Source organism: Pelobates fuscus, chromosome 3, assembly GCF_036172605.1.
Source record: "Pelobates fuscus isolate aPelFus1 chromosome 3, aPelFus1.pri, whole genome shotgun sequence".
In the NCBI taxonomy this organism is placed as follows: Eukaryota; Metazoa; Chordata; class Amphibia; order Anura; family Pelobatidae; genus Pelobates; species Pelobates fuscus.
Window position 1 is genome coordinate 179,112,659 of NC_086319.1, and position 21,076 is coordinate 179,133,734.

At 42.0% G+C, this 21,076-nt stretch overlaps 1 protein-coding gene across 1 annotated transcript in view; it reads right to left on the bottom strand.

The window, feature by feature from the left end:
- Positions 1–1,528: 1,528 nt before the first annotated feature.
- IKBIP (IKBKB interacting protein) overlaps positions 1,529–21,076 on the bottom strand; it is a 67,394-nt gene continuing 47,846 nt past the window's right edge. The window contains exon 3 of the mRNA XM_063447770.1: positions 1,529–2,292. Within this exon, the coding sequence (XP_063303840.1) occupies positions 1,537–2,292 (756 nt within the window). The 3' untranslated portion in view covers positions 1,529–1,536. The remainder of the gene's footprint in view (positions 2,293–21,076) is intronic.

A 21,076-nucleotide genomic window follows, 5' to 3' on the forward strand; every position in this document is an offset into this window, starting at 1 on the left:
TGTTAGTATAAATCTCCTGTAGAGCACTACATATCTTTATATATATTTACCACTACTCATATAAAACACATGCAAACTGTGAGATGCCCCCATTCCAATTTTTGGAATGAAAAATGTACAGGACTACTTGTACGATGCTATTATAGACAAACAGTTTGTGGTTAGGGGAGGCATTTCACACCTCCCAACATTTCTGACGGACACTTTAATTTTAAGGTGTTAGTGGGGCTGTTCTGAGAAATTCTATGTCACGTATTGATAACAATTTATACAATTTAGATGTAATTTAGAACAAGAACAATGTATCTTATTTACACAGACTGATTTCTAAACATATTTTATTTCAGTTTAAATACACATTATTGTTAGTATTATTACTGTGGAGCTATGTTCTACACGCAGACACACCAACAAAATCTAGCTCCTAGAAAAGATAGGGATAGAAAAGAAGGACAGAGGGATCTGGGCCCAAAATAGGGACTGTCCCTAATAAATGGGGACATTTGGGAGATATGAATTACATTGCAGCCTTGATCTTCTTTATTCACTTATCTGGAATTTTGAGGATAATTAAGAAGGAAATTGTAAATTTTAGATCAAAATGTTCAAAGTGGAAAAATAATTATAACTTGTTTTCCATCTCAACTATTTTGGCCTAAACTCTTCAATTCTCTTATCAGTTCCTCACAAACAGTTTAGTAAACAAACCACTTTAGTGTATTTTACGTCATATAAAACATCAAGTGAAGACAGTTCTTTAGAAAAACAAAAAACACTAACTGAAAGCTTTTGATAAAAAAAAGTGTAATTTTCAAATGACATCTGAGACATACCATGAGAAACATATCAGGGCAAACAAATATTATAGAAATGGTTGAAATGTTTGTGCTTCACCTTTTCTAATACCATGTTATCATTGTTACCATTGCCAAGCAGCAAGTCCAGTTCATATATTCACTAATATTCACTAACTCCTGCTGCTTTACTGACACTTTGCTGTATTTTAGATACAAATAACCTTGTTCAATATGCAGCAGTAAAAGAATAATAATAAAAATAAACACACAAAGTCTGGAGTCTCTTAATTTAAAACACATTAAAGTCTGAAAATGTTTTAAGACTACTACCTAAGTTAGCTACTGGTTGTACTAAAAAATACATTTATTTGTAGTTTCTTTTACTACAAATCAGGGATGGGGAACCTTCGGCCCTCTTTAAAGCATTAACGGAGATGTAGTCCACACCAGATGGAGGGCTGAAGGCTCCCCACCCCTACTTTAAATGTACATGCTTTGCTGGGCAAAGCCTAGCAAAGTATGAAAATAAGTTCACTCTTGCAGGCACGAACGCACAACTGAAAAATGCTGAATATGTTGAGCATGCGTGCGCACAACATTTCTGTGGTAGATGTACGAGCGCACACATGTGCCCAAGGCCCTATTGGTCAGCAAAGTCAGCACAATGCTTAAATAGCCAATATAGCATTTACTGGAGTAAAGAAACAAGAAACTGTCACTTCTCTGCTCAAATTCTGCTTTAACTGGTTTCTAGGTCGCTCCCTATTTCATGGCTTAAGTCTAGAATTTCTGACTTCATCACTGTTAAGTTGTACAGTTTGTCATTTATCAGAACAATTTCCTTCTCTCTGCCCAATAGATCACGTGCTAGTCGGCCTATTCTTAATGACAGGTCATTCAGAGTGTTTTCAACTTGACTCATGTCTTTTCTTATTGTAAATACCTTAGGCTTTAAATCATTAGCGAAATGTACAGCCTGTATAACTTTGAGCCTATCGCTTTCTAAATCTTGTAGTTTTTCTGAATTGTTACTAAAATTACTTCTAAGTTCTCCTAACCTCTTTTTCATCAGATCTACTCTCTCAGAATTTCTAGATATTGCATCCTTTAATTCATTAAAGCGGTCAATGCTAGCCGCGAGTGAATCACCGATGCTCTGTACTGTGGTCTTTTCTACTTTGTCCAGTTTTGTTTCTAATTCGTCAACTGATTCCATCAATGAATTAATATCACTCTCGAAACCGGATATTCGTCTAACATCTGTCTTCACGGCGTTAATCTTCATAGATACGTCTTTAGTGATGGCTACAGTGCTAGTCTCGATTTTGGTAATAGCTGTTTGTAATGTGGTCAGGTTTCCTTCAAGCTGTTCCCTCTTCTTTGAAATAGCGCCGGACCATGCTTTCAAACTGCTAATATCTCTCTGCAGATGTTCTGTACGTTGGGCAATGTCAAGAGCCTTGAATGTCATCACAGCCTCTTCTGTCTCTTTCAACTAAAGAATGGGGAAAAAAACAAGTTAATATACTGCTAAGATAATGAAAAGCATTAACATTTGGTTTCCACTTTTGGTTAAGCTTCTGTAAACTACGTGGAAGGTTGGTATACATATTTTTTAAGTTTGCGATGAAGAATCTTGTTGAAATGCGGAATATAATGTGGTATTACTATTTAATATACAATGTTTGGAAATCAGAGACTAGTAGACTAGTTAATAAAACATGCAATTAAATTTGTAACATAATATCGCACCTCTTAAAAGTGAAATTCTCCACAACTACAGAAAAAGCCATTCTTCACCTACATTTAGATAAACTGAATAAGAATGGAAGGCATTTGACTATTCAGATCTTTATGGCTATGAAAATAGTGATTGCAAGAATGTGGAAAAATAAGCAAAGCAATCGTTTGGCCAATGGTAACAAATAAAATAAACTTCCAATGCAACATAGGAAAAGGTTAATTTTCAGTTTTTCAAATATTTGTTTCCTTTATTAAAATATGGAAACACTGGTTAGCAAATTTTTTTGAAAGTGACTAAATGCTTACTTAAGTATTCCTTGGGTTTCTTTTCTATACCGGGGTGGGATTGACCCACACTATGGTCGAACAGTCCTGTCCTTTGTTAACCCGTTGCCTTGTAACTGGGACCCAAGTATATGTTAACTTTTACCATTATAAAAGGTGGAAACAAATACATTGTGTGTCACTAATGTACATGTATACGTTTTGTATTTTATTATTGTAGAAATATGTTATGATAGTTATATATTTTTATCTAGTTTTCGCAATATGTGTCAACTTTATGTCTTCAAACAATGAAAATATAATAAATAAAATTAAAAATCAGGAAATCAGTATAGTTAAAGAACAACTCCACTCACCATACAGGAGTGCGTTTTATGCTCTCCAATGTTTTTAGTCAAACCGTTCGCTAATGGTTTGATAACTTATCTGGGGTTGCGGGTCAATTCCTCCATGTAGACCTGGAAGCAGGAGCTTCTGTTAGTCCTCCTGCTCTAAGCTCTGCCATGCAAAACCAGCTCGCTGGATGAGAGTATCGGTTGATGGCTCTCAGACAACAAGCCGAGGCCAACACTGCCAGCATAGCTCAGAGCAGACAGCTTCAGTCAGTGGCTTTCAGTGGCCCCTGCAGACACCAGGTAAATTGTCAGATTATTAGAATCTGACAATTTAGGTTTGACTACTTACATGGGGAACCACCAAGACACTTCTGGCAACATAACTACTAAAGAACGCTGTAGTGGTTATGTTTTTTTGAGTGTTCTTTTAATGTCAGATTACTCTAATCATTATTGATCAGTAAGTATCCTGACTTTTGACTCACTCTGTATATTTATGAAATAAAATATTTGAACTATCACGCCAAGAGCTAATAATCTTTATTCTTTATTAACCTACTCAGACAGGCCTTGCATATAATAATCTGCAGCCTGAAGTAAAAATGTATAAATGGAGGCACATGTCACCATCATTTCAACAAGAGCAAAAATTAGTTGGAAGAAGTGAATTTTCATTATTATGCGAACATGTATTGTACGCTCTCTGGGGAGAAGTATTAAGGGAAAAACGTGCTATTGTGTAACAGAAAATCACTGATGTCATTTTGTTGATTGTTCCCACTAAATGCACTCAAACTACTTCTTCTCAATCATCCTTGTACATTTAACCCTCCAATGTTTTGTAGAAATGTCAGTGATTACTTTCAAGAGTTAAACACAACTCTAGTGGCTGTCATACTAGAGGCGCTTCCACTGGTGTTGCGGCGTTCAATTATGGAAGCTTGTTTGCGGATGGTGTGGAAGATCTGGGCCTGGGGAGAGGTGGAGGTGGACAGTTGTTTCAGGTAAATTTGTAGCTGGGAGTGGCAGGCATAGGAGGGGGGGGGGGGGGGGAGTGGAGGGCATGGGGAGCAGTGGGAGGGCACGGGAGGCATTTGTGGTTTGCAGTTTGGAATTTTGCTGGTCGGATACTGGCAGCCAGATTGTTGATTGATGCATGTAGCTGCAGGTGTGGAGTGCTACGGTAGTGCACTATAGATAACAACATCTATATTGTACTACTGTAGTATTCTGTACCTGCAGTTAATAATCTGGCTGTTAGTATTTGATTGGTAAAATTCTAAATTGTAAACCACTAATGTTTCTTGTGCCCTCCCACTGCTTGCAACTCCTCCCCCATGCTTGTCACTCCTAGCTTTAAATCCCTTGAAATAACTGTTTATCTCTACCCCTCCTTAGGCTCAGTCAGATCCGCCCATACAATCTTCAAACAAGCCTCTACAATTCTACTCGGCCAACCCACCCACCGATGCTCCCCCTAAATGTATAGCATGCTCTTCCAGCTGTTTAAAATTCTCACTCAATTACCTTGTCATTCCCTCTATATTTTACTAATAGCTGCAACTCTCTGTTTACTTTTATAGCCATCACTTCCAAATTTGCCCTGCTACCTCTTGTCTCAAATCCCCACTGTATCCTTTAGATTGTAAGCTCACAGGCTATCTAGCTAAACACTTTGTATAAAAGAGCTTAAATGGCTAGATCTCAGCTTACGGGCAGGGCCCTCTAAACCTTTTGTAGTTGTTTGTGTATATTTTACGTCCTCTACTAATTGTACAGCGCTGCGGAATCTGCTGGCGCTTTATAAATACCAGTAATAAATAAATAAATAACAACTAAATGAAACTCGGTCATGGGACATTCAACACCCATGAGAACATCGAACATCATCAAATACTGCTCAAAGGAAAGTACTGAATTCAACGCTTTCCTATAAGAAGCATGTGATTGGATGCACACATGGTGCTCTCTGCATACTGCTCATCTATAAGGAGCACTAGATTGGAGGACAAGCCAAAAAAGATAAACCTCCAAGAAGCCATCACAGGAAGTTAAAAAGTCTGCAACTACTAGAGAGTCTCAGCACTGAAAAACAGAAATGTAACTTACAGTAAATTATTATTTTCCCCTTAGTATAGCAGCAGTACAGGTTGGATATTCTACCTAAAGTTGGTCGAGTAGCCGCTGAAATAAATATGTAAATTAGTTGCAAATTCCCTCCCCTCATACCTTAACTACCATTTCCTGAATCCCCAGTGATAGCAAGACTAAAGAAAACGGAGACCAAGACCTGCAAAGATATCAAAATGCTTTATTACAAAGGGAGAGAAAACTGTACTGCTGTTATTTTAAGGAAAAAATTATTTAGGTTAAGTAAAATGTATGTTTTACTTAGCATATAGCAGCTGTACAGGTGGGATATCACAAGATCCCAATTATGGGTGGGTCAGTCAGAAGACAGCAGCTTGGAGCACCTTGTGCCTGAAAAAAGCTTCTGGGGACAAAAAGATGTCTAGCCTGTAGAAATGACGAAAGTATTCAAGACGGACCATGTAGCTGCCTTGCACCTACCCTCTGGAGATGCAGATGACTTTCCCACCCAAGAGTTCACCATCATTTAAGTGGAATGTGCCTTAATATGTGTAGGGAGAGGCTGAGCAGTGACTTCATAACCATTTTTAAACCATCTTGCAATAGAAACATTGGGAGCTTCCTTACCCTAATATGGACCCTGAAAATTTTCAAAGAGATGATCAGAGGATCTGAAAGCAGAATACCTTTTTGAAGTACACTCCAGAGTCCTCTTCATATCCAACAGCTGTAATATGGTTTTCTTAGGAGAAAAAGGATATTGGCATAGAGTAGGAAAAACGATAGGTTGCTTGATTTTGGTTTTAGAAAGAACTTTTGGCAATAAGAAGGTTTGTGGTGAAGAACCACTTATCCTGATGGAAAAATGTGAAGAGCAGGAAATACTTCATCAACTCGTCTAGCAGATGTAATTGCCACAAGGAAAGCTGTTTTCAAAGATGACATCTTTGTAGAGACCTCGTTCAGGATTTTAAAGGGGGTACCACAGAAAACATTGATAACCAGAGACAGATCCCATGTAGCCCACCTCCACATCGCAGCCCACAACCCGGGAGGGTCCTCTATCGACAAGGGAAGCACCTGATGGGATTCTCCTTGGACTCTGAATTAGGCTCACAGAAGGGCTGGATCTGTGGGTGCCAGATGCTTCCTTGTATATTGCTCACAGGTTACTTCAGAGGCTTTTCATTGTAATATTATTTTAAGTGTTGTTTTCACATGTCTTTCATTTACTATAACTTTATAGTAAATTTGTGCAGATATTTTGACATGCATATACAGCTTTATTTAAAAATGAGATGTTATTTCTGCCAGTTTAGACATTTTTTCTTTTAATTTAACTGTATGCTGGAAATCCAAGCAAGTGTAATGTACTATCATCTCAATAAAAATATAAATTACAAACAAAACGTGTGTTTTTAAAGGGGGTAGGTAAGGACTGGTGACACGGTATTCCTGTACAGACAAATACCCTTACTGTCAGACAGGTAGTCCCATCTCTGCCTGCTCATTGGAATGCCTCCCAAGACTGCCTTCCTCTGCTCGCAAGCACCTCTGCAGTGATACTCCGCCACCTTAAGGTAAAACATCCCACCTGTACTGCCATTATATACCAGGAAAAAAAATAAGATGAGTAAAATGCTTTTATTTATTTTACTAATTTTGTTTTGCAGTTACTGGGGGCCCTAAATCTAATGTGGGACTAAGGCACTAAAGCATTAGAAATACAACTATCTTTATGTTACAAACTCATGGTAAAATTGTACTATTACAGATTGAGTATTGATAAAGTAACACTAAAGTGTTAGAATAACAAATGCCATTCCTAACGCTTTAGTGTTTCTTTAACTTGCGATGTCTCTCACTCCCCACCCTCCATATTTTGTGATAAAGTGCATCTTTTTCTGCTTACTTCTCCGCTTCCTGCGGCGTCTTGTAGGAGGCATGGCCTCAATTTTCAAGCACAATAAAAAAGCAACTATATATGCAGTTGCAGTTTATTTTGAAGGCTGGTCACAATGTCCCTTTAAGGACACAATATGACTAACCTTCAAAATAAACTGCTTATATTGTTGCTTTTTATTGTGCTTGAAAATTTTATTTGCTTTATATAGTTCTTGTATTATTTATTTAATTTTTATTTATTTTTTTTGCAGTGCAATATAGAATGACATATAGGCCTGAGGTGCCCCAAAGGCAGTCCTCTGGCTGAGCTGTACTGTACATTTGACATGCACAATTTTTTAATATAGAGAACAGAAGGATAACAGCAGTTACATCCCTCTATGCCACATTTAGGAACAGACATTCTACAAGAGGGTTAAGTTTAGAGTGGAGCAACAAATTAACATTAGACTAGCCAAGCTTTAGGTATATGTTTTACCACAGGCTATGAAACTGGCAGTGTCAGCATATTGATAAAGTAGGTTTGACAAGTTAGTGATTCAAAGCTAGGTTACGGTATCACTGGGTGCAGATATAATGCAGCTATGCATGGTATGGCTCAAAAAGGAAAGTACCAGATTCAGATGCAGAGTATAACTATTAGGCATGTGCTTCAGTATAAGGTATAAAGAGTTCACTCTAGTTTGGAGGGCTCAGTGCGTGGTCGTCTGCTTGCTTAGAATCACAGTTCCAGCGGTGGTCCCAAGCCCTGCCATGCCGCGATGTCGTCAGCCAATTCCCTCTGTGGGGTAGTCGCGTGTGCCTTCCAGTCGCGCGGTCCCCCTGCACTTTCTGCATCTTTCACCCGTGCGGGCTTCTGCATACCGCGGCATCTGGGCTGACAGCTGTTTGGTTTGTTGTTTAGCCCTGTGTTGGCTGAAGTGAGCGTCCAGGCGCCGCAGGCTGTGTTGGGGATGCTTGGTGCATAGGGTCTGCGTTCGCTTGTGCCAGCCGCCATCCTCCGCCATCTTGGGTGTACCTTGCTGCCTCATGGTGATCGGAGGTAGTGTTGGCCGGCTGCCTGTGGCACCCAGCGAGGACCGGGATAATCCCCGCCGGTCTGGGGGGGGGGTTAGAGGTGAGTACAGTGAGGTTTCCATCTGCAAGGTTACCAACCAGGAGAGCGGCCGCCTCTCCCTGGCTCGTTCGCAGCTAGGCCTCAGGCTGGAATCGTGAGGACCCGGTGAGTTGCGGGTACAAGATTGGTATTAAAATGTTTTCCTGGGTCTCCCCCACTCTGTAGTCACCCTCCCAGCGGTGTGCGTGCGATGATTTGGGGTATATCCACCGTTTTAGTGGCTGGCTTGCAGGAGCTATCGTGCAGCACGTCCACTCTGCTAGGAAGCTAGGCTCCGCCCCCCCAGTTCTTGTATTTTAAATGTTTGTCACCACATGCTTAACCCCTTAGGGATGGAGGCAATTGTCCAAGTTCTGATCAAAACAAAACCTGAAATCTAACTATAATTCACCTATTCCATATTAACTATACCCAAACTTATTACCATATTTACTCTAATTTAATGCGCCATCAAATGTAATGCGCATCTCAATTTTTTAAACCGGGAAGCTGAAAAATGTTTTTTGCTGGCGAATGTAATGCACATTTATACAAGAAGATACTACTAGACAACGAACAATGAAAATGTTTATTGCCATATACCATAGTAACATTGATGCTACAAACACTGGCCAAATTTAGCGTTCATATTTGTTTGTGTGTGAAAAATGCAAAAAACAAATATAAACGCTAATTCTGTCCAGTGTTTGTGACTACGTGGCTACTAAATAAGACTGGACATACCCCATTTGCAATACCTTACATAGTTACATAGTTACATTGCTGAAAAGAGACTTTAAGTTCATCAAGTTCAGCCTTCCTCATATTTGTTTTTTGCTGTTAATCCAAAAGAAGGTAAAAAAAAAAAAAAAAACTGTTTGAAACACTTCCAATTTTGCAACAAGCTAGGAAAAAAATTCCTTCTTGACCCCAGAATGGCAGTCAGTGTTATTCTTGGATCAAGCAGTTATTACCCTACATTGAAAGATTATATCCTTGAATATTCTGTTTTTGCAAGTATGCATCTAGTAGCTGTTTGAACATCTGCATGGACTCTGATAAAACCACTTCTTCAGGCAGAGAATTCCACATCCTGATTGTTCTTACTGTAAAAAAAACCTTTCCTTTGCCTTAGGCGAAATCTTCTTTCTTCCAGTCTAAACGCATGACCTTGTGTCCTATGTAAAGTCCGGTTTGTGAATAGATTTCCACACAATGGTTTGTATTGGCCCCGAATATATTTGTATAATGTTCTTATATCACCTCTCAGGCGACGTTTTTCTAAACTAAATAGGTTTAAAGGGACTCTCCAGTGCCAGGAAAACAAACCGTTTTCCTGGCACTGCAGGTCCCCTCTCCCTCCCACCCCCCATCCCAAGTTGCTGATGGGGTTAAAACCCCTTCAGTGACTTACCTGCATACAGCATCGATGTCCCTCGGCGCTGGGTCAGGGTCCGCCCACGCTCCTCCCCCACCGTCATCCGGCGGGGGAGACCTATTGAGCATGTGTGGCCGCCGGCGGGGGAGACCTAATGCGCATGCGCGGCAATGCCACTAGAGGAGGAGTTAACCCTGCAAGGTAAATATTGCAGTTTATGGAAACTGCAATAATTACACTTGCGGGGTTAAGGGTAGTTGGAGTTGGCACCTAGACCACTCCAATGGGCAGAAGTGGTCTGGGTGCCTGGAGTTTCCCTTTAAATTTGCTAACCTTTCTTCATAGCTGATATGTTCCATTTATTTTATGAATTTTGTAGCCTGCACTTTTTCTAGTGCTATAATATCCTTCTTTAGAACAGGTGCCCCAAATTGCACAGCATATTCAATATGTGGTCTTACCAGTGATTTTTAAAGAGGCAAAATTATATTCTCATCCCGAGAATGAATGCCCTTTTTCATGCATGACAATACCTTACTGGCCTTAGCCACTGCTGATAGACATTGCACATTGTTGCATAGTTTATTGTCTCTAACAATTCCCAAGTCTTTTTTGTGTGTTGTTATCCCTAATTCGCTTCCGATAAGGGTATACGTTGCTTGTGTATTCTTTACGCCGAAGTGCATAACTTTGCATTTTTCAACATTAAATTTCATCTGCCATTTGAGTGCCCAATCCCCCAGTCTATCTAAATCAGTAATATCTTACCCCAGTAATATCTTACTCACCTTGGGTTGTCTACTTTTGTAAATGGCATGCTATCATGGGGGAAATTCTCATTCCTGGGATACCATATGGCAAATAAAAAAAAATAAAAAAAAATGCAAGCCTTATATTTGACCCTGTAACTCTCAAAAACACCATAACACCTGTACATGAGGGGTACTGTTATACTTGGGAGACTTTGCTGAACACAAATATTAGTGTTTCAAAAGAGTAAAATGTATCACAACAATGAAATTGTGTGTGAAAACTGCAAAAAACAACACTTTCACTGACAATATCATCATTGTGATATGTTTTACTGTTTTAAAAAACTAATATTTGTATTCAGCAAAGTCTATATAGAGCTTGCAAACTAAATTCTCTGGACTTTCTGTCTGTGTTGTCAGGCAGGTCCCTCATATAGTAATAAATAAAATTACTTATTTATGTAAAAATATTACATAAATATATATGTAGAATTTATATATATATATATATATATATATATATATTAAATTATCTTAATTTATATATAAATATATAAATATAATTTTTTTTAGATTTTTTTACATTTATTTAATGATTACTTCACTTGCATAAAGTGTCAAATCAGTGTGAGTGTCTGTCAGTATGTTTATCTTTTAATAAATGCCTATTAGTGATAGTGTGTGTCAGTGATAGTGTGTGTCTGTCAATGAGTTAGTGTGTGTCTGTCAGTGTGAGTATGTGTATGTCAGTGAGTGTGTGTGTCTTTCAGTAAGCGTGTCTGTCTGTCAATGTGTGTATGTGGCTGTCAGTGTGTGTATGTGTCTGTCAGTGAGTGTGTATTTGTCAGTAAGAGTGTGTGTCTGTCTGTCTGTCAGTATGTGTCAAGTCACTGACAGTGTTTGTCAGTGTCTGTGTGTCTATCGGTGAATGTTTGCATGTCAGTGTATGTCTGTCAGTGAGTGTGTATTTCTTTCACTGAAATGTGTGTTTGTTAAACAGTTTGTGTGCCAATTACTGTGTGTTTGTGAGTGTGTGTCAGTGTATCTGAATCAGTGAGGGCATAAAGGGGGCGAGATTTATTTACATGACCCTGTCTGCGGGCGCCTTCATCTCGATCCAGCTGGTCCTCCTTGAGGCAGAAGTCACTGCTGTACTCTCGCACATGTGCAAGAGTACAGCATTGAAGTCAATAGAGGAGACCTCCATAGCCACAGCCAATTCCCTGGTGACGTCTGTCGGGATTGACACTTAGACTCTGAAAGTCAGGAGGGGGAGAAATACAGAGACAATGCAGTCCCTAATTTGTCTCAGTATATCTCTTGTCTGGGTGTAATTTAGTGAAATTTCAACACTGTCAAAATTAGTATTTCATAAAGAGTATCTCTTTATGAATACTAATTTTTTTTCAGGAGGGGTGACCGTGCAGCTTTAACAATTAATCCTCCAAGGAAGTGAGACTAGTTAGGACCTGCCAGCAGACAAACTAACATGAACAGGATCAAGTTGACTTCAGGATTAGAGGTCAAGATGAATGTTAAACAAACCAATGACTGGGGCAGGCAGCAAACAATAGAATCATCAAGAACAAGTTGGTCAGTATGACTGAGAGAACAAAATATACAATGAAATTAGCAAAGACATAAAGAGGAATCCATATCATAGTGTGTGTCTGGTAGCCAATGACAGGAATGCAGCCAAAAGCCAGCTGGCCTCTTTCTAGAATTAAAGGACACAGTAGTCGCCAAAACCACGTCATCCATGTGTACAGTGGTCCTGCAATTTTAACACTGCAATGTAAAACATTGCAATTTAGTAGAAACTGCATTACTGATAGGAGACTGCTCCTCCTCCAGAACCAAGTGAAACTCGGTCCAAAAATCAAATGCTGCTGATAACAGGATTTGATTGGAGGAGCATGGTGCTTAGCTGCAAATGCCTAGTTCCATACAGAAGCATGAGATTAGATGCTAGCTTGGATGGATGCTGACATCACAGAAGGGGGAGCTGGAGGTTGCAGTGGAGGAGTTATGTTGCTGGAAACAAGGTGAGTAATGATTGAATAACTTTTAAATGCTAAAGGGGGTGGACAGAAAATAATTTATAGTCTCGAAATAACGACTGTTATTTCAGGACTGTAGGTCCCTTAATAAGTGAACTGTCACTTGACTGGATTTTCATATTATGTTTACTTATTCTCTATATTTGGCAAATATGTGTTTGCAAGGTCTAAAAAATAAAATTAAATGAAGACATTTTCACTACTGCATTTACCTACATGATGGAACTGAGTGTCTCCATTTTGTCTCCCTGTGTCAGGATCTTATCCTGACAAACAAGACTTTTGTTCCTTATATTTCTGTTCCTTTAAAACAAGTGCCTGCTCTGATTTATTTCTACCACTAGTGGCCTCACTTGCCTCTAGTTCTGAATACTCACCTGCTTATCTTTGATTACTTCAGCTACAAAAGGCTACACCCAACTAACCTCATGGCCTTTACATTGAAGTTGGTGATTTATCTGAAACACTTCCTGATACCAACCGTCGCCAACGACAAAAAGCATGACCCATAGGTAGTACACGACAAGCGAACGCTAGATGACCAAGCAACACCTGTAACGTTCCGAGCTGGACCTTACTAGCCCCTTTTACCAGATCTACCATCCTCAACAGAACCACAAATTTTTCGTGGGGCTGGCGAAAAATCATGCAAATCGAGTCGATTTCTATACCGAGAAACGACAATGTGGTAAGCAGCCCCTCTGTCTTCTGCTCCGCCACCGGCACACCAAACATGTGCGCCACTGCACGGAACGCCGACAATAACTGGGCACACTCCACCCTCTCCCGAGGACCCACAAACAAAAAATCATCGAGATAATGCGTAACTGACGCAATACCTGAGAACTGAACAACTACCCATTCCAAAAACGAAGCAAACATTTCGAAATAGGAACAAGAAATGGCACAACCCATGGGAAGGCACATGTCATAAAAATATGACCCTTGAAACTGACAACCCAGAAGGTGAAAACATTCCGGGTGAACCGGCAATAACCGGAATGCCGATTCAATATCAGATTTTGCCATGAGTGCCCCTACTCCAACTTTTCTAACCAGCGACAGAGCCTGATCAAAGGAGGCATACCGGACCCTGCTGAACTCTCTGTCAATGTCATCATTTATTGAACTCCCAGCCGGGTAGGACAAGTGATGAATCATCCGAAAACAGCCAGACTCCTTTTTTGGGACAAGTCCCAAAGGGGAGACCCGCAAGTTAGGAAAAGGGAGAAAATCTCCTTAGACAACTTTGCGCCCAACAGGGGCTCCTTGCCCTTGACTGACCGGAGATTGACAGCCAAACGCGGCTCTGGGGATAAAACAAAGGGGATCCAAAAACCCATGGAAAATCCTTCCCCTAGCACCACCGCGTCGTGGCGTCTAGGGTAAAGCTCGAGCCACAGCAACATCCTTGTCACGCTCACTGGAGTCTTCCCCCTTTGCCCCGTCGTCCCGCCCCCCGCCTTAGGCACAGGCTGCCTCGCCTTCTTAAAGCAACACATTGCGGGGTGAGCCCCTCCCCAATGCGAGCACTCATGCCGAAACTCATTAAAGAGCCAGCACACTCCTTTTTTTGGACCATCCGGTGCCCCTGAAGGAGCCCCGGCTGCTCCTAAAAAGGGGGCAGGACGACTGGGAGTCATGATCAGCAGCCATAGGCTACCATCCTGGGTACTAAAATCTAACCCGGGGCACGCCGCCATCTTTTGGCGGAACTGCTGGTCATACCGGTACCAGCTCTGCCCGCCATAAACCTTATATGCACCCCAAATAAGGTCTGCCACGTTAGCCTGCTCTCCAGGGCAGTCGACACAATCTCCTTGTTGGTCTCACTGATGCGTATGGTTCAGTCGGGTTTGGGGCCTTTTTTAAGGGCAAGTGGTGTGCAGCGGCGTAGCCTCCAGAATGGCATGATTTAGACGTTATGTGTAACCTTACCTTCCTGGAGCTTTTCCCCATAGTGGTGGCTCTGGCATTGTGGGGTGAGGACTTGAGGGATCGGGTGGTGGTTTTTCACACGGACAATATGAGTGTTGTCCATGTGATTAACCGATCGTCTTCTGCGTCTCCTCCTGTTTTGGCTCTCTTGCGACATCTGGTGTCGCTTAGTTTGCAATTTAATGTGTGGATGCAGGCCCGGCATGTAACGGGGGAGCTGAACGTGGTAGCTGACTCTCTTTCTCGGTTTCAGGAGTCAGCTCCAGAGGCGGATCGCGAGGGTCTTCGCTGCCCTTCCTACTTATGGGACCTCATTTCGGAGGCTTGATGTCCTTGGTGTCGGACTCCTTGTCAGCCCCTACTTGGAAGGCATACAGGTCGGTATGGGTGGGTTGGTTGGCTTTGGTGGATGTGTCAGTGCGGCTGTCATCTGAGGAGGCCCGGGTGGAGATCACTTTAAGGTATCTGGATGCGTTACTCGCTAATGGTAGGCCTTGTTCGGCGGCAGACAAGGCGTTGTCTGCCCTGTCTTTCCTGTTTCGGTTTTTGGGATGGAGGGACATCACCAGGGAGTTTTGCTTACAGAGGGTTATGCGAGGTTGGAGGAGTCGGAGAGGTCCGGACAGACGTCGGCCGATCTCCTTCGACTTGCTGGGTCAATTGTTGGCTGCTCTTCGGGCCGTCTGTGTATCACCAGGTGAGTGTCTGATGTTTCAGGTGGCATTCTCCTTTTGCTTCTTTGGCGCGCTTAGGGTGGGGGAGCTGGTGGCCCCTTCCCGGCGGGCGATTCCCCCTTTACTGCTGTCGGATGTCCGCTGGTCTGATATGTTTGTGGACTTGCATATTCGTAGGTCTAAGACGGATCAGTCAGCAAGGGGCATGTGGTTGCGAGTGGGGCGTACTGGTGGGAGGTTGTGCCCGGTGCGCCTGTTTGGTCAGTATCTGTCCATTCGGCCGTCGTCTGTGGCTTTGCTGGTTCATGCGGATGGATCTCCGTTGACGCGTTTTCAGTTCGTATCGATGCTGGGTAAGGCGTTGCAGTATTGTGGTCAGGATCCAACCGGTTTCTCTCCTCATTCATTTAGGATCGGAGCAGCCACTCAGGCTAGTGTTTTGGGATATTCTGGGTCGCAGGTGCAGCGCTTGGGTAGATGGTCATCTCGTAGGTATCCGGGGTCTGTCATGGTGCCAAATCTACCCGGAGTGCGTTTCTCTCAGCAGGTTTGTGTCTGGGTCAGTGGTCATTGTAATCCATTCAGGGGGTAATGACCTAGGGAGGGTAAGGACGGTGGATTTAATACACGATGTACGGCGGGACTTGGCTCGGTGCATGACATTATTTGCAGAGTGTTGTTTGGTGTGGTCAGAGATTGTCCCCCGTCCGTGCTGGCAAGCCTTGCCACATTCAAAAGGGTTGGAGAGGGCTAGGCAGAAGTTTAATGTTTTCGAGGTTTGTTCGATGCCTTGGCGGTGTGTCGGTTCGACACACGGAGTTGGAAGGGGACAATCGGAGTTTAATAAGGGCTGATGGGGTTCATCTGAATCCGATTGGGCTGGATATATTTAACGTGGGTATCCAAGGAGGGATTGAAACAGCGCTGTCTGCGGGGGGCGCGATGCCGACAAATGGAGATCAGGGACGGCAGCGCGGTGGCGGAGGTCCTGGCCAGCGCAAGTAATGCAAGACAAGGCTTTGGGGAGTTGCAGCTGCCAGGGCTGATGGCAGAAGGCAGACTGTACGGACTCTTGGAATTATCCGGTATATCTGTCTGTTGGGTAGTCACCCCAACAGCCGACAGGTGGTGATAAAAAACTGGCTGAGTTGATATGTTGGAATAATAAAGCTGTGGCCGTTGCCCTTATCCAATACTCAGGTGTCTTGTCGTTATTGGGGGGCAACGGGAATGTAAGTGGTCTGCAGTCATGCTCTGATTTATTTCTACCACTAGTGGCCTCACTTGCCTCTAGTTCTGAATACTCACCTGCTTATCTTTGATTACTTCAGCTACAAAGGGCTACACCCAACTAACCTCATGGCCTTACCATTGAAGTTGGTGATTTATCTGAAACACTTCATATCCTGGCTCATGTGAACCTTCTCCATACCAACCTGCTCCAGACTTACCTTCAAACCTGCTCCCAACAATAACCTGCTCCACCCTTACGTATACTTCAAACCAGCCTGCCACTGTTACCAGCCTGCCTCTGTAACCAGCCTGCCACTGTTACCAGCCTGCCTTTGTTACAAGCCTACCTGGAAATTACAGACATTCTTTACTATTTGCAAGTAACCTGTTCTGTGGCAAGTGTGACAAACTGCCATTTGCCACTGGGCATTGGAGAGGACTTATCGCTAGCCTCCTGCCCTGCGATTATGGCCCTGGGAGATTGTGCCACTGAAGACGTATGGACTTTTCTTGGGTGTGTATGGCCCTTTAAGAACCGTCTGGGGACATATTGTGACTTTGGGGAACAATGCCCTTGTAAGAATATGTCCCCAGACCTGTAAAATAACTTGTCCCTGGCTTTCTCCCACTTGGATCAGTAAATGGGGCTTACTGAACCAAGTACCACACAGGGGGACCACCCAGAAGTGGAAGTGTGCAGGCAATTTACCTCCCAGGCTGTGAGGTTATTGCAGGTTAATTGCCGAGCGCTGGGTGGCCGCAGTTCGTGCAAACGAACACGTGGCGGCGGCCATCTTTGTTCATTCGAACAAGGTCAGCGGTGTGTGTAGCCAAATTCATGGAACTAAAATCAGCTACACATTTCCGCGAACACCGCTGACCCTTACCTTCTCCCATACAGAATTTTCAGCTGCAGAGACTAATTCCCGTTCGAAGATTCGAACACACGTTCGAATGGGACTTAGTCGTTTTTCTGCACAAAATTGACCGGCCGCACAGCCCAAATCTATGGAACTGCTTTGGGCAGGAAAATGTGCTTGCGGTCGGTCATAAAGGACTTCCGTCTAACTTTTGATCTACTGGATGGATTTTGCCATTTTTTTGAGAGTGTTTATGTTTAAAGTGTGCTGATTAATAATATGTAATTTATGACGATTGAATGTATGGTTTTAAAGTTACAGTGTATGTGTAAAAACTGTATTTTTCCTGCTTGTGATAATTATGTTAATCCCTTGTGTAACATAATTATATCACAGGCAGAGGGGAGGATTTTGTGTGTAATTGCTGGGAGTGTTTTCTGTAATGTACGTGTGTGATTGGTTGTTTTGTAATGCCCCGTGGGTGGTCCTATCTAAGGGAAACCTGCATAAAAGCAGGTTCCTTTGGTGCCAATAAAGTTCTTCTTGACCCTCAACACGTAGTCTTGTCTCGTGATTGGAGGGTACAGCTATATTCACACTGGGGATTGCTATGCGCTGCATATTCCCTTGAGCTTTAATCACTTAGCTCTTTTGGGAGTTTGTTCCGGTTATGCTCTCCTTGGAGGAGAGGTCTTCCCCACATGGTCCTGGATGCTGGAGGTTCATACAGGGTGGAAGGAAGACGGCGCGGCTCCAGTTAAGCTACGGCGGTTGGGGAGTCTGCAGTGGTTGTGGTATCGTCTACAGTGCTTGGAGTCCTCAGGAAGCGCTAGGAGCATCCTTCAATGGAGGTACCCAGTCGGGGTGCCTGTCGATCCGTTACAGCAAGTATCCTGTTTTGTGGCATATTGCCTAAATTATGTTTTTCCCTCCAGTTTCATTATATGTCTAAAATCACTAATAAAGTACCTGAAGTCAACCCTGGCATAAGTCTCCTATCTGACCTGCTCAAGATCATGACACCCTGACAGTCATCTTTATAAATGTGCATTTTAGTACTATTGGACATAATTAGTGGAAGAGACGATGCAGAAACACTGGTGTCATGCCTTAATTATGATATCCTCTTACTTCCTGGTTCCACGGAGCTTAGCCACACCTCTTCATGACACGGTCTCCCTATTTAATCTGACCGCACCAGCTGATCGACGCTGGATTATTAAACTACGTTCCGTACTCACGAACCGGCTGCAACATCGTTGTGAAAGCCCTCTGTTAACGGACCGGACTGGAAGACTTCAAGTTCCCTTCGCCTTTCCTCATCCACGACTAAAGCTGAACTCTCACCATTCAGGATAAACCGCCTCTGAGGAGATCTCGGGAACCAGTGTTCTATGTGCCGGAAGCTAAGTAAAACCTCTGTGATAAGCGTTGCATCTCAAAGCTGTTATTTTCTGTCTCCAAAGTCCTTCGTTAAAACAACCTCGTTACAGCTAACTTCAACTCATACTTTGTCTCAGTTAGCTGCATCTGTCTTACTTCAGTTTAAGTCTATGGAACAGCTATTGTAACTTCTTATCACCTAATTAATTAATACTACTAAAGGACTCTTTCTGCTTCAGTCATCGTTTACTACTTAAAGCTACAGTGCATATAATTGTGGACTTCAGTCATCGTTTACTACTTAAAGCTACAGTGCATATAATTGTGGACTTCAGTTATCGTTTACTGCTTAAAGCTACAGTGCATATAATTGTGGACTTCAGTTATCGTTTACTACTTAAAGCTACAGTGCATATAATTGTGGACTTCAGTTATCGTTTACTACTTAAAGCTACAGTACCTGTAAATTGGAATTAAAGTCAATACCTTTTACTTTTTATAATAAATATTCAAACTATAAGAAATCTGCAGTTGTGTTCCTTCATAACAAATGTTTAGACGTGACAGAATAATCCAGCCTTTGTAATGGATCCAGCAGATTTCGATTCTACTATAACTACGTTGAATCAAAGAGTTGATACACTAGCCCAAGGTGTGCAAGACCTGCAAGTTACTAACGAAAGAATTCTCACTTATGTCAGAGATCTACAAACTCATACTCCTCATACTATTCTGCACTCGGCTAGTGATCCTGCTGTGTGTAACCCTGAAAAGTTCTCTGGAGATCGTTCAAAATACAGGGAGTTTCTCAACACCTGCAAATTATTAATTGCTTTGAAACCTCGATCTTATCCTACAGAAAGAACTAAAGTTTGTTCGGTTATTTCCTTTCTAAGAGGTGAACCTATGTCATGGGCCCATTCCTTTCTGGAAAACGACGACCCCATCTTAGACTCACTGGATGAATTTTTTGAAGCCATGTCTCTTCTCTATAAAGATCCTAACAAACAAGCTACAGCTGATTTAACAATCAGAACTCTACAACAAAGAAATAGACCCGTTGAAGATTACATTGCTGAATTTAAAAGATGGGCTGTAGAAACGCAATGGAATGACATCACATTGCGCAACCAATTTCGAATTGGTTTATCTGAAGCTGTAAAAGATGAACTGTCTAGAACAGAACTCCCTACTACTTTGAACGCTCTAATTCACTTATCAATCAGCATTGACAGAAGATTAAGAGAAAGAAAGGCAGAAAAAGCCCTTTTTCATTCTAAAGACCGAAGACCTTTTACTCCCTCAAAAGCTCCAGAAAAGACTTCCTTACCAAGTGAACCTATGGAAATAGGGGTAATAAGAAGTCCTCTCACTCCTGCAGAAAAGAACCGAAGACGTCAATTAAACCTATGTATGTATTGTGCCTCTCAAGATCATCTGGTCTCTGATTGTCCCTTATTAAAATGGACAAAGGCCGGTAGACAAGCCTATACCTCTGCGATCTTCAGTGCACTCCCCTCAACATCGACCACTCCGTTCACACCTGTATCCCTTGTAATACAGTGGGATAAGGTGAGAATTGTGACTGAAGCTCTCATCGATTCTGGTGCACATGGAGTATTCATCGATTCAACCTTTGTAACAAAGAATAAAATTCCTTGTGTTCAAAAAGCCATTTCTGTTCCTATTAAAGTGATTGACGGCTCCTTTATCTCCTCGGGACCGATTCTTCATGAAACCATCCCTCTAAAGGTAACCACCAATTATATTCATATTGAATTTCTAGTATTTGATGTTATTCCATCACCTCTCTATCCCGTTATAATAGGGATCAACTGGTTAAGGAACCACAACCCTCAAATTTCATGGTCTCCTTTCTCTATCACCTTTAACTCACATTATTGTAAAGAAACATGTTTACAGCAAATTCCTATTCTTCAGATCTCAAAAGAACCAACTATACCTTCTTGTTATTCAGACTTTTCAGACGTATTCAGTAAAAAAGAAGCTGAAACGCTCCCACCTCATCGTTCCTACGATTGTCCTATAGACCTCATACCTGGTGCCCCTATGGATAATTCAAAAGTCGATTGTATTATCAACTGGCCTGTTCCCTCTACAGTAAAAGAATTACAGCGATTTCTAGGGTTCGCCAACTTCTACAGAAAATTTATTAAAAACTACTCTGAGATAGCTCACCCACTCAATCAACTTAACAGTAAAAAACATCCCTTCAATTGGAACGAGAAGGCTCAAACTGCCTTCACTGAATTAAAGAGAAAGTTTACAACAGCTCCTATTCTTCAACTTCCAAATCCTTCATATCTTTATGTCCTTGAAACGGATGCTTCGGAAATTGCAATTGGAGCTGTCCTTTCTCAACACAAAACTCCTCAAGAACCTCTTCATCCTGTCGCCTTCTTCTCACGATCATTATCTCCTGCCGAAAAGAATTATCCTACAGGAGAAAAAGAATTATTAAGTATCAAAGTGGCTTTAGAAACCTGGAGACACCTTCTTGAAGGCGCTCAGAACTCTTTAATCAT